The sequence below is a fragment of the Myxocyprinus asiaticus genome, chromosome 24 (genome assembly GCF_019703515.2).
Source record: "Myxocyprinus asiaticus isolate MX2 ecotype Aquarium Trade chromosome 24, UBuf_Myxa_2, whole genome shotgun sequence".
Taxonomy (NCBI): Eukaryota; Metazoa; Chordata; class Actinopteri; order Cypriniformes; family Catostomidae; genus Myxocyprinus; species Myxocyprinus asiaticus.
The window spans coordinates 29,162,042-29,175,132 of record NC_059367.1 but is presented as its reverse complement, the minus strand read 5'-3'; the positions used below and the strand labels follow the sequence as shown (position 1 = coordinate 29,175,132).

Here is a 13,091-nt window from a genome sequence, read left to right as displayed (position 1 = left end):
GGAGAAAAAGAAATCATATAGCTGGCACTTTATTTGATCCCTTTTGCTAAATCCTGAATTTCAACAAATGTTAAAGGCCAAAATCAATGTTTATATGGAGACCAACTGGTCCTCAGTATCTTCTGTGGGTGTGGCTTGGGAGGCACTTAAGGCGGTTCTTAGGGGTCGGATCATACAGTATGCCTCATTCATCAAAAAAACCAAAGCACGAAAACTCGTGGAGTTGGAAGGGAATATTAAAAGTGCCGAGGCAGAGCTGAAGCGTCGAATGTCTTCTGATGGCCTCAGAGAATTGAGCAGATTGAAATACAGGTACACTATATTGCCAAAAGTATTCGCTCATCTGCCTTTAGACGCATATGAACTTAAGTGACATCCCATTCTTAATCCATAGAGTTTAATATGACGTCGGCCCGCCCTTTGCAGCTATAACAGCTTCAACTCTTCTGGGAAGGCTTTCCACAAGGTTTAGGAGTGTGTTTATAGGAATTTTTGACCATTCTTCCAGTAGCGCATTTGTGAGGTCAGACACTGATGTTGGACGAGAAGGCCTGGCTCGCAGTCTTCGCTCTAATTCATCCCAATGGTGCTCTATCGGGTTGAGGTCAGGACTCTGTGCAGGCCAGTCAAGTTCTTCCACACCAAACTCGCTCATCCATGTCTTTATGGACCTTGCTTTGTGCACTGGTGCGCAGTCATGTTGGAACAGGAAGGGGCCATCCCCAAACTGTTCCCACAAAGTTGGGAGCATGGAATTGTCCAAAATCTCTTGGTATGCTGAAGCATTCAGAGTTCCTTTCACTGGAACTAAGGGGCCAAGCCCAGCTCCTGAAAAACAACCCCACACCATAATCCCCCCTCCACCAAACTTCACAGTTGGCACAATGCAGTCAGACAAGTACCGTTCTCCTGGCAACCGCCAAACCCAGACTCGTCCATCAGATTGCCAGATGGAGAAGCGTGATTCGTCACTCCAGAGAACGCGTCTCCACTGCTCTAGAGTCCAGTGGCGGCGTGCTTTACACCACTGCATCCGACGCTTTGCATTGCACTTGGTGATGTATGGCTTGGATGCAGCTGCTCGGCCATGGAAACCCATTCCATGAAGCTCTCTACGCACTGTTCTTGAGCTAATCTGAAGGCCACATGAACTTTGGAGGTCTGTAGCGATTGACTCTGCAGAAAGTTGGCGACCTCTGCGCACTATGCACCACAGCATCCGCTGACACCGCTCTGTCATTTTACGTGGCCTACCACTTCGTGGCTGACTTGCTGTCATTCCCAATCGCTTCCACTTTGTTATAATACCACTGACAGTTGACTGTGGAATATTTAGTAGCGAGGAAATTTCACGACTGGACTTGTTGCACAGGTGGCATCCTTTCACAGTACCACGCTGGAATTCACTGAGCTCCTGAGAGCGGCCAATTCTTTCACAAATGTTTGTAGAAGCAGTCTGCATGCCTAGGTGCTTCATTTTATACACCTGTGGCCATGGAAGTGATTGGAACACCTGAATTCAATTATTTGGATGGGTGAGCGAATACTTTTGGCAATAAAGTGTATAACACTATTTTGTCGTGGAAGGTGGAGTTTTGGCTATTTAGGGCAAGACAGTCATACTTTGAGTCAGGAGACAAAGCAGGAAAACTGTCATTGCTGTACGTGGAGGATTTTTTGATGAGAACTCTTTGAAGTAGTTTAAGTTCAAAGAGTAATAGTAAATTGTAATAGTAATTTTTCATGTTATTAATGTCCTGACTATATATTGTGATCAGTTGAATGCTGCTTTGGTGAATAAAAGTACCAATTTCTTTCCATGAGAGCAAAATCTGTACATTATTCCAAACTTTTGGCCGCCAGTGTATATGACAATATCCAATTACATCGGCAACCCCCAGGTTCTTGCTTTAGTGATTTTGCATTGAAAATTAAATAAATGTATTAAAAAAAACTAAAAACGAATCAAATACTAATTTCTAAATTCAAATTGCACTCCAAACGAAACGGCAATTAAAATAACGAAGTGATCAAAAAAATTATATAAATATATATACACTACCAGTCAAAAGTTTTGAAACACTTATTCTTTATTATATATATTTTTTTTTTCACATTTTGAATAATAAAGTCATCAAAACTATGGAATAACATAAATGGAACTATAGGAATTATGCTGTGACTAAACAAAATCCAAAATAAATAAAAATATAGTAGTCACCCTTTGCCTAGAATTTGCAGACATGTACTCTTGACATTTTCTCAACCAACTTCTTGAGGTATCACCCTGGGATGCTTTTTAAACAGTATTGAAGGAGTTCCCATCTATGTTGGGCACTTATTGGCTGCTTTTCTTTATTATTTGGTCCAAGTCATCAATTTCAAAAACTTTTTTTTTATTTTATTTTTTTTTATTAAATTTTAGTTAGATAATTAAATAAATTAATATGGTGGCACAATTATATTTTTGTCTACAAAACTAATTTCAAACATTTAAGCATACACCTTCAGATCAAAAGATTTTTAAGATCATGTGAAACATTTCAGTAAAGTGTTTCAAAACTTTTGACCGGTAGTGTATGTGTGTGTATATACATATATATATATATAAGTAACCACTTTTCCATTTACCGTCAGGCAAGTATCCATCTAAACATGCAGGCAGAAAATTACTTACACAAATAAAGACATAAAAACAATAATAAATGTAAAAATAATAATTATAATGATGATAATAATCACTGAAATATAAATCACGGTTCGAGGTGAATGTGTTTTTGTATTATTTTATGTTTTAATCACAGATGTATAGGCTGCAGAGTTGTGGTCACAATGAACTACTCTGTGGAAATAAAGTGAACTGAACTCAAAACACCTCCTGAGCTGAGATGTCTGAGGTCATTTGCAGCACTCAGACGATACTGTTCATGCAAAAAATAAATAAATAAATAAATAAATAAATTCAGAAGACAGAAACAAAGAGTGAGAACCTTTTTCATGCGTGTGTTCCACGACACTGCATGCCTCTGAACAAACAGCGTGTCAGACATGCGCATAGACAGCTTTTCTGTCATCTGTTCTTAATAATGTAATAAAGTGTGTTTCTTCAAGCGCGTGTCTGTGTGTCTATGGGCAAATTATTTGTAATATTAATTTGATAATAATAATAATAGCCTAATAATAATAATAATAATAATTTAATACATTAATGGGAAAACAAGCCAAATATCACCTTGACATCGTCAAAGGCATCAGCTATTGGCGATCACTCTGACCATCGTCGATCCCAGAGATAGTCTGTCGGCACAACCCTAATGTGTATTTCTCTCTATAATTTAACAAAATATTCAGACAGTCTCCTTGCTGGTTTTTCCAACACATTCAGAATTACCGCTTTTGTCGGTGTCGCTGCAGCTCGTTTAGTGCACGCGCTTGTAAACTTTATATTTTAAATGCTCATTATTATGGTTTAGTATTTCTCTGTAATGTAGAACAGTGTTAGCAGTGTTACTTATTCTTTCTCAGCCCTGGAACTCAAACCATTTTCTGATGCCCCCCAATATATATAAGTAATTAAATTAATATCATAAACGTGCGACAACTAGTCGGCTAATGGCTTAAACTAATGACTACTTGTCGACTAGGAAAATCTTTGATCGTGGGAAGCCCTACTAATAATAATTTTTAGAAGAACAATAGGGCCTCTGCACTTTCAGTGCTTGGGCCCTAATTATAATAATCCTTAGAAAAACAATAGGGCCTCCGCACTTTCAGTGCTTGAGCCCTAACTACCATGCCGATGAAAAATAAAATGCTGTCAATATTTTGTCTTTGAAACTCAGTAACAGATCAGCTCAGATTTAAATTGTCCATCATAATGTTAATATGCGGTCACATTTACCGTCGCACGGCAAAATTCCGCAGACAAACTACAGTAATCTCAATGGGAACATGCATGATTGTGAATTTCGTGCAATTTCGAGGAATTTTCCCTTGCAGATTTCACGTGGAGTTCAAGTTGAATGAACTCTGACAGGCGAATTTGCTTGGTTTGGCAGTGACCTCTGTGTGGGCGGTGCTTCGTATACAGCTACACTGAATACTCACAATGGACAAGGATATCACTTTAGCGGAGGGTTTCTTTTTAACTTCTCTCTCCCAGAGTATAAAATGCAGCATTAAAAAAAGGCTGCTTGGCAGTTAGTTTTTTGCTGGTTTCACATGCGCATTATTTTGCCTACAGAATTTTCGCAGTGCAAAGGTAAACGTAGTCTCAGCCTCAGACAGCACGCCCAAGGACCGCCCACAGTCTGTGCACAGTCTGATGCTTATAGCTCACAAAACTGGAAAACACTTTCTCGATCAACTCAGCACAAATCTGACTGTGACTGGTCACTTCACATGTCAGTTAAATGGCTTTTCCTGTCTAAATGAGCAGTTCTTGGCCAATTGAAGCAGATATAGACCCCAAACATATGCCGCAGTCGTAGGTCTGGCTATGCGAGACTAAGGTAAATGTGACCGTGCCTTTATGTGTGTGTCTTTGGGAATATGCTGACCTGTATAAGTGGATGTCTTTGGAGCGGCCAATCTTCTCACACCACTCCTGTGTGCGCATGTCCATGCTGGGGTTCAAATCTGTGTCGTAGAACACAATGGTGTCTGCGTCGAACACATGACCCACAGCTGAGCAGCAGCGATTGGTCAGGATGGTGCAGAAGACCTGTCTGTTACGGTTAAACCTCTTGACCTGCTCCTGAGGGGGGGGACAGGGACCAAGATGAGTTTAGCATCACATAAAGAATGAATGAATAACTGTTCATAAGAGGTTTACTTCAGCTAAGCTTTCATGACAACTACGTACAGCACAATGACAACAATTGGACAAACATCAGAGCAGAAGAAACAGAAAATGAAAGAATTAAGCAAAAGATAAAAGACCTAGAAAAGATCAGATCATAAAGGTCAAATGGCAGATTTACATTTCAGTAGTTCTTTCAATGGATGTGTGTGGTTTTGAGAGCATGTCATGCATATGAAGGAGCCTATAATGTAAGCATCTTTTAAGGCCCTGTATGGAACTGAATCCAACAGGGAGGGAAGAGTGCTCAGTTATCTACCCCCTTCAATACAACCCAGAAACCAACACAGCTTCAGCAGGACCAGGAGTTGTCCAGGGGAATAAAAAGCAAAAGCAAGCAGAGACAGAGGACAGAGTAACAGAGAGCATGTCTATTACTTGTCTCTCCTCCAGTGACAGGCTTTCATCCAGCCGTACGTAGGTGAGGTGATGGTGGTCTAAGAAGGCCTCCAGTAAGTCCAGCATGCTGGTCATCTGAGTGAAGATCAGCACACGCCTATTCTCGGCTCTCAGCTTCTGCAGCAGGATGGAGAGTGCCTCCAGTTTCCCTACAAAAACAAAGCAATATTGAACCACATTAAAGCCCCAAACATCTTAACAGCATTTGAATGGGGTTATGGTGAATGTAGGATCTGGAAAAGACACAATCCTGTTCCATTTCTGCTAAGCAAGACATTTGACCCCTGATTAAAAAAATCTGACCATATAAATGTATTACCAACTCAAAACAATCACATATTTTAATTCAAAGTGACCACAGGTACCATGGGGCATCCAAATACATCTCTCTATTTGTATTTGTAAAACCTTTGGGTGAGTGGGGCTTCCCCATGCAAAATTCCCACAATGCTAGGATGGGTTTTAGTGCATGCCATATGGTTGCTAGTGTTCTGGGTGGTTGCTTACTGACCCAAATTAAAAGAGCCCACCACCAAGTCTCTATGACATTCAGGTACCTAGATATACAGTAGTTCCTCTCTCAATGGGATTTTTTTCACCTGTTTAACTGTACCTGTAAGTCTGAATGCCTAGAGAAGTAATAGCACATTTCTTGCCAACCAGCTATCTTTGGTATCATCTATGTCCGTTTCTCAAATGGTGCAGGATTTATACCCCTAAGTTTCACACTTATGGTTTAGGATTTGAACAAACTCCTAAACTTAAGTATGAGCAATAGTAATACTTGCCTTAGTAAATACCACTAATTAAAATATCTCTGAAGGTAACAGTGCTGTGGTACTACTGTGATACACACCTGAATCCATCTCCAGTATGTGTACATCAGGTGAGCTGACTACTGCAGGACAGGCCAAGCCCCAGATCTCTGCATTGTGGGGAGCAGACACTTCCTGCAGCTGTCGCCTCAAAGCCTTTTGTGCTAGGCTGTATGATGGTGGAGGATTGGCTGCATACAGCTGAGGGGGAGGGGCCACAGCAGCAGGAAGTACACAGGAGAACCTACAACATAACAGGAAGTCGTATAATTATATGACAAAGCTCTTATTATATTAAATAATTTATAATTTAATTTGAAGAATATGGTGTGATCAATAATTATAATATTTTATTTTTATTATAACATAATATGTGTTTATGGCAAGCAACATAAAGGAAGTCATCTTCAAACCCAGACAATATATAAAAAATGTATATGCAAGATGCCCGCACACTATTGTTGTGAAAAAAGAACATACACCGCAATACGCGCGATTTGTGTGAGTTTTACTGCAGGATGGCATCACGTCTTCATTTAAAATAAAGACACGGCACTGGACAGTGGAATAGAACCGGCTTGTACCTCTTCCTCAGGGTTCCTGTTGCTTCCTCCTGCTCTGTGCTGGAGAGAATTGCTGAGCGGAGTGGAGCCACTGTGGACACACAAGTCTGCTGAGCCCTCAGGCAGCTGTCTCTACCAACCCAAGTCCAGCGGGAGTGCCAGGGAGCCGGGAAGGATGGCGGAGGTCGTCCCTCGTAAACGGAGCAGGCTTTCACCAGGTCAGAGCCATAGAGCACAGAGCGCGAGGACCGTCGCTCATTCGCATGAAACAAACAAGCCAGGCGCTCCTTTAGCTGCCTGTTTCTCTCCTCATTTGACTGCTAAAGAGACACAGACACGTTTGAGGACAGAGCTTTTCAAAAGATTCTTCCCTCCTCATTTCCTCAAACACATTTGTCTTTTAGACTCACTTGTGATGTGGTGTTGGTCGAGGCTTTGGCGTTTGGATCAGCGTCTGTGGTAGCTGGAGTTGTGACTGTGGTACTTCCCACAGTGGTTGCTTTATGAAAACAGGCAGAAAAGGAGACTTCAGATTAAGCAGTACAATAATCACATATTTAAACTTCAGGATGTTTCTGCTTATACAACAGATTACTATGTGATATAGATTTTACATGATTTCATCCGGCCTGCAGCTTACTTATACTGACTTTTTTCATTGGATATGCATTCCATTCCATAGGGCTTATCTCTATTCCCTAATCCCCGAAGGGTTTACTCTCCACAGTGAAAGCTTCTCAGGGTTGAAGGGTGCAGGGCTAAAAAATGTCAGACATTCACAATGCAAATTAACGTCATCCTTCCATGCCAAAGGAGCTGTTGTTACTGTCGCACAAGGCTGACGCTAATGAACATTACTTGCAACTAATCAGTAATCTTTATACATGATTTTGACAATTAACTACTTTCAATTTAAATATTGGTATTTTATTCATTTCAAATAAAACAATTAACCAGTGAACAAATGTACAGTATATGTTCAATTATTAAATAAATTAAATGCCACTGTATAAACCTATTTTAATTTTAACTCCCTTATTAGTCTCACAGATCAAGTGAATTTTCAGTAAAATAACACAAGCAAAAGCCAGTTTCAAACAGCCTTTTATATTTTTTAAAAGTTCATTATAATAATCAAAAGCTTTTAAAAACCACAGAGATTAAGGGATGTCACATGAATTTGCTGAAAGAACCAGAGTGTTTGCAGTTGCATCAGGTTTTATTTAAACTGCATTACATTTACTCAAACCAGGCCATCTGGCACCAACAATCATCCATGCGTGTGGCAGCAGTGCAGTGCATAATGTCATGCATATACGGATCAGGAGCTTCAGTTAATATTCATATCAACCATTAGAATGGTGAAAAAATTTGATCTCAGTGATTTGGACCGTGGCATGATTGTTGGTGCCATTCGGGCTGGTTTGATTATTTCTGTAACTGCTGATCTCGTGGGATTTTCATACACAACAGACTCTAGAATTTACTCCGAATGCTGCCAAAAACAAAACAAATCCAGTGAGCAGCAGTTCTGTGGATGGAAATGTCTTGTTGATGAGAGAGGTCAACAGAGAATGGCCAGACTGGTTCGAACTGACAAAGTCTACGGTAACTCAGATAACCACTCTGTACAACTGTGGTGAGAAGAATATCATCTCAGAATGCTATTCTGAGATGCAGGTTGGCACTGTTTTGGCGGCACGAGGGGGACCTACATAATATTAGGCAGGTGGTTTTAATGTTGTGACTGATCAGTGTAGATCTCTGCATCATTGGCACGCAAAGGGGTATTGACACATGTGCAAAAGCGAGCGAGAGAAGAATTTTATTTGTTTTTTGTCTGTGTGTTTAATTTAGAAATGTTTAAGTCCTTCGCACCTGTATGCAAACTTTTGCAGTAATCATTTATCATAAACCTCTTTCACACTGGGCTCTGATCCCGGGATATTGCAGAGATCAATGCCGGGGAGCCTTGTGTGTGAACGCAAGCCGGTGCCGGAATGCCAGAAAATTTGATCCTGGGATCAGACCCTAGTAACATTGCCGAGATCAATCCCGGGACGTGTCTGTGTGAACAAAAGCTGAGGCAATACCGTGAAGGGTGTGTCTCATAGTGATGACATATTTATCATGCAAAGGAGAAAGTTTGTGTGCAGAATAGAGCTTCAACAGTTTCACTGTGTACCACGGTTTTAAAAAAAATATATACGGCTGTCATAAAATGTTTTCAAGGCATTGTGTGACTCAAATATATAAGTAAAGACATTAACGTTTCCATTGTAAATATCAGTTAAATAAAACAAAACTACAAATATGCAACATTCACAGCTTCACCAACCTGACGTGATAAAATAAATTCATTTTGCATTCAGAGCGCAGCACACCGAATGTAGGAGCTTGAAATTTATTTCCCCCTCATACATCGTGCAGTCGAAGTCTGCGATGTAGGAATACTTTGGGTATTTAAAAATAATAATAATGGTTACCCAGTTTGTAAATTGTGATGGAAAAAAGTGCTGTCTCATGCAGGGAACACTCCAAACCTGAAGTAAAATCTCCTTGAACAACATTCTATAGAATTTGCAAAGATGAATGTAAGTGAAAATACGGTAGGTATAGGCTCATTTATTATAGACCCCCTTACATTAGAAACACAACCAGATACAGTATACTTTTACCAGTTTTTAATGACTCAATATAGCTTTTTAGGTACTCGCCAAACTTATGACAGGCCAACTGTTTGTTCATACATTCATTTTCTTAACCCAAAAAGGGCAAGAACATAATGATACAGAAAATGTATAGACTTCTATTTTCCAACACATTAAATTTACATTTGCCTCTATGCTTCTCAGTGCTTAAATCGCAGCACAACAGTTAGCATACAATGTGTATTACTAATACATTTTATTTGTAAAGTTTAAAAAGTGCATAAGCCATACAGAAAAAAAATGGCAGTGCTAGTGCAAAAAAATAAATAAATAAAAATAAATAAATAATAAAAAAAAAGGAACACCAACAAATAAATGGCAAATGAACTGCCTAACCATTTTTTATTGTAATAAATGCTAATGTGCAAAAAAAAAAAAGTTTTACTTTATTGGCATAGTTAGTTGTTGTTGTCATGTTTTTTAGGAAGGTAGGCCCTTTTAGAGTCAAACTAAATTACAAATGCGATTACTGAATCGAATGCACAACTTAACTGAACTTATGTGCTATTTATAAAAGTAGGCCTAATTGCTGGAATAAAATGAATAAAATCATACAAATCTCATACAGGGACCAGGGAGCTACTCTCAATCCATGCAGATGATGAAATTAACTGTCAGCTTAGTTGTACCATGCACAATTTATTTGTTTACAAAAGAATGAAAGAGTAGGCTTCTCGAGATAAAAGACATGGTTATCAGTAAACTCAAGGCTGCACATTAGACATCACACCGTGATGTTACAGTTGTCTTTACGGGATTGTCCCAGGATGTGTGTGAATATGAGCACAGATTACGGGAAAGCTGGGGCAGTGTGAATGAACAAATTTTGCAGTCCCAGAACAGTTGCCGGAATGACTTTTCCTGGGATTTATCCCAGGATCTCTGTGTGAAAGGGGCTATAGTCACACAGCCTGTTTTATTCAGTTGTGTGCTGAATGGGAAGCCAAACCATTGGCGGACAAACCATTGGCAAGACCAGCATAATTTATAATAATACTTTTCTTTTTTTTTCACCTTTATTAAGTTTTTCTAATGCCTGATTAAAAGTATTAAATTGTGCATCATGCATTAGATTGAGTACACAGCTATTTCTGTGCTTAAAACATACAAAAACAAAATCAATGTGGAACATTGTGTCAAAAAGGATTACAATGTGGCCCACCATTTACTACTTAAAGCTCATTGTGGTTTCTGTAGCCCCCCCCCCCACCGATATTATATTTCTATATTAAAACATGAATTTTGAGTAAATATTGTGTACATCTCATTTGCTGTATTTTATTTATATTTTTTATATATTGGCCTTATAATCGGGCATCAGCCACCCAGCTCTTTAGATATAAGTATCTGCCACTGAAAAAACCCATTTCAGTGAATCAGTGGTGAAAAGAACAATCAGATTCAGGACTGAGCAGTGCCTCACCTTGCAGTGGTGTCGAGGTGGCATGGGGAGGAGCTCCCGTGGAGTTTTGTACAGGCACAGTCTGAGGCACTGTGGGCATCACCATTGGTGGTCCCTGTGGCCTGAGAAGAGGCTGTCCAGGGGCAGATACAATCTGCAGAATGTTGCCTGATGCAGACACACACACACACACACACACACACACACACAAATGGGTCACTTTAAGATAAGTAATCTGGAGAGAATAGGATTTACTAAATACATGTAAACCAACCATAACAAAATCGTTCAGTTACCTCGGTTCTCTGAAGGAAAGGAGCGAGACACAGACCACTTTATGGGAGATGTTTTAAATATGCCCACATTACCAATTAAAACAGAGAAATACAAGTAAACACATTTACTCATTCATCTCCAAAATCAAACATTCTGCCCCTAGAACAGCATAAGCCACATTAGGCATGGTAACACAAGGCCTGTAATACTTGACAAAAGTGTTAGAAGAGGCCCAACTTGCAGCTGCTATCCTTAACAGAAATACCCTTAAATAAAGCCCACAATGATGCCACTGGCTCGGAAAAACATACAAACACTTGTTGACAATGTCTAAAATCCCTAGTCCTAAACGTAAACAAGGCAAAAAGCATGCAATCTCTGACATTTTGCCAATGAGAAAAGAGGGGGACTGAAAGACGACAGCCAAAAAGACCATGCATAGGCCTTAGGAACTTTAGGTATAAAAGCAGCATTTAGGCATAAAATGACCAGAGCGGTCAGCACTGAACTCAACACATGACGGATGCACCAACAGCACATGAAGCTCCCCAACATGCATCACTGACACTAGCCACAGTAAGAGATCTGTCTTGTAAGACAAGACCTTTAAATCCACCTCATAGGTGGAGGCTTGAATGGCGCCTCACACAAAGATTTTCAAAAAAATCTGTCAAAACCTATGATGGAAACTAATTTAGGAGTCAAGCGAAACCGATGAACCCATTTAAAAAAATGACACGCAAGTAGACGCGCCCCCGGTGATAACCCATCAAAGCCCATATATCACGGACAAATTAACTTTCAATGTGGAATATGCTTTGCCTTGCTCAAACAGTTCTTGTTGCAAACATTTTTATATATCCACAATGGAACACTGGAATGAAATAATAAGTCGGTCACACCAAGAATCAAACACAATCCACTTAGTGCCATATATGGATCTAGTGGACAATACCCTAGTGCTTTAAATGGTATCAATAACCTTTTGAGGTAAACCTACCTCACAGTTTATTCATTTTAGAAGGCCTATAGATTTCAAACGACTGGGTCCGGGTGAAATACGTGCCCCTTTGCTGTACATCGGAAGACGCCAGTTTTCCCCTCCAGCAATATCTGCCCCCTTGCTTGCTCAAACAGTTTGAATATTTCCACCAGATTGTGACACCACAGGACCACCAATATGATTATTAATCCCTATTCTCCCACTCTTGCTAAAGTGTGAGCGATGAGGTGTACAGGAGTGAATGCGTTAAGTAGTAGATTCGGCCACTGGTGAGCCAGCACATCTATCCCCAAAGGTGCATCTCGGTCACGAATTAAGAAGTACAGCTTGCACTGCGCATTTTCGCGCAATGCGAACAGATCTGCGGGAGCCCTTCCAAACCGTGGCCAAATCAACACGATCAACGGAGGATGCACTGTTCATTCTTAATTAGAAAGTGAGGTCAGGTGATTGTATGCCCATATTAGAATTACATGGGGCATTTGATGGAGGCCTTTGGAACACGTTCCCCCTTGGGGATTTATGTAAGACATTACTGTGGAATTGTCTGTTCTCACTAGAATATGATGTCTATGAATAAATGATAGGAAGTGCTTTAGGGCGAGGAACACTGCGAGTAACTCCAAAAAGTTTATATGGTACTGACTCCAAAGAGTTGACCACCTGCCACTCACTAACCATCCCTCCAGTATAGCTCCTCAACCTGAGAGATGCGTCTGTCGTGATGACCTTGCGAGTCATAATCACGCCCATCACCACACCCCTGGCTAACAAGGCTGGATCTTTCTACACTTGAAGTGCCCTGAGGCATAAAAAAAGAGATAGGACAATCTTGCTCCTGTGTGCGCCCCAGTTCCAGTCGGTCCATATCCATCATTTTTGAGAACTTAAGCCATAAACACACCGTTTGGTTAGAAAACCTTGATGCAAGTCTTTCCTGTCAATATTGTTTACACAAGCATTCGGGAAAGGCAGCACATTGCAAAGTGCTTTATGCTCGGTGGTACTCATATCTATCAAATGTAAATATCCCTGTAGACAACACAAACTCTCCTACGTTC

The 13,091-nt window shown here is 40.2% G+C and overlaps 1 protein-coding gene and 1 non-coding gene across 11 annotated transcripts in view; both read right to left on the bottom strand.

The window, feature by feature from the left end:
* Positions 1–13,091, bottom strand: part of LOC127414755 (E1A-binding protein p400-like) — a 62,801-nt gene that overhangs the window by 27,966 nt on the left and 21,744 nt on the right. For 8 of the 10 annotated variants that reach the window (XM_051653002.1, XM_051652997.1, XM_051653001.1 and 5 more), the window contains 6 exons: positions 10,773–10,919; positions 7,049–7,137; positions 6,660–6,958; positions 6,117–6,319; positions 5,240–5,409; positions 4,560–4,756 (listed from right to left, as the gene is read on the bottom strand). In XM_051653002.1, coding sequence (XP_051508962.1) covers positions 4,560–4,756; positions 5,240–5,409; positions 6,117–6,319; positions 6,660–6,958; positions 7,049–7,137; positions 10,773–10,919 — 1,105 coding nt within the window. The remainder of the gene's footprint in view (positions 1–4,559; positions 4,757–5,239; positions 5,410–6,116; positions 6,320–6,659; positions 6,959–7,048; positions 7,138–10,772; positions 10,920–13,091) is intronic. The other 2 variants (XM_051652998.1, XM_051653004.1) reach the window with 2 other exon arrangements.
* Positions 5,050–5,183, bottom strand: LOC127415511 (small nucleolar RNA SNORA49). The gene has a single exon (XR_007892955.1). It is a non-coding gene; the product is annotated as a small nucleolar RNA SNORA49 (small nucleolar RNA).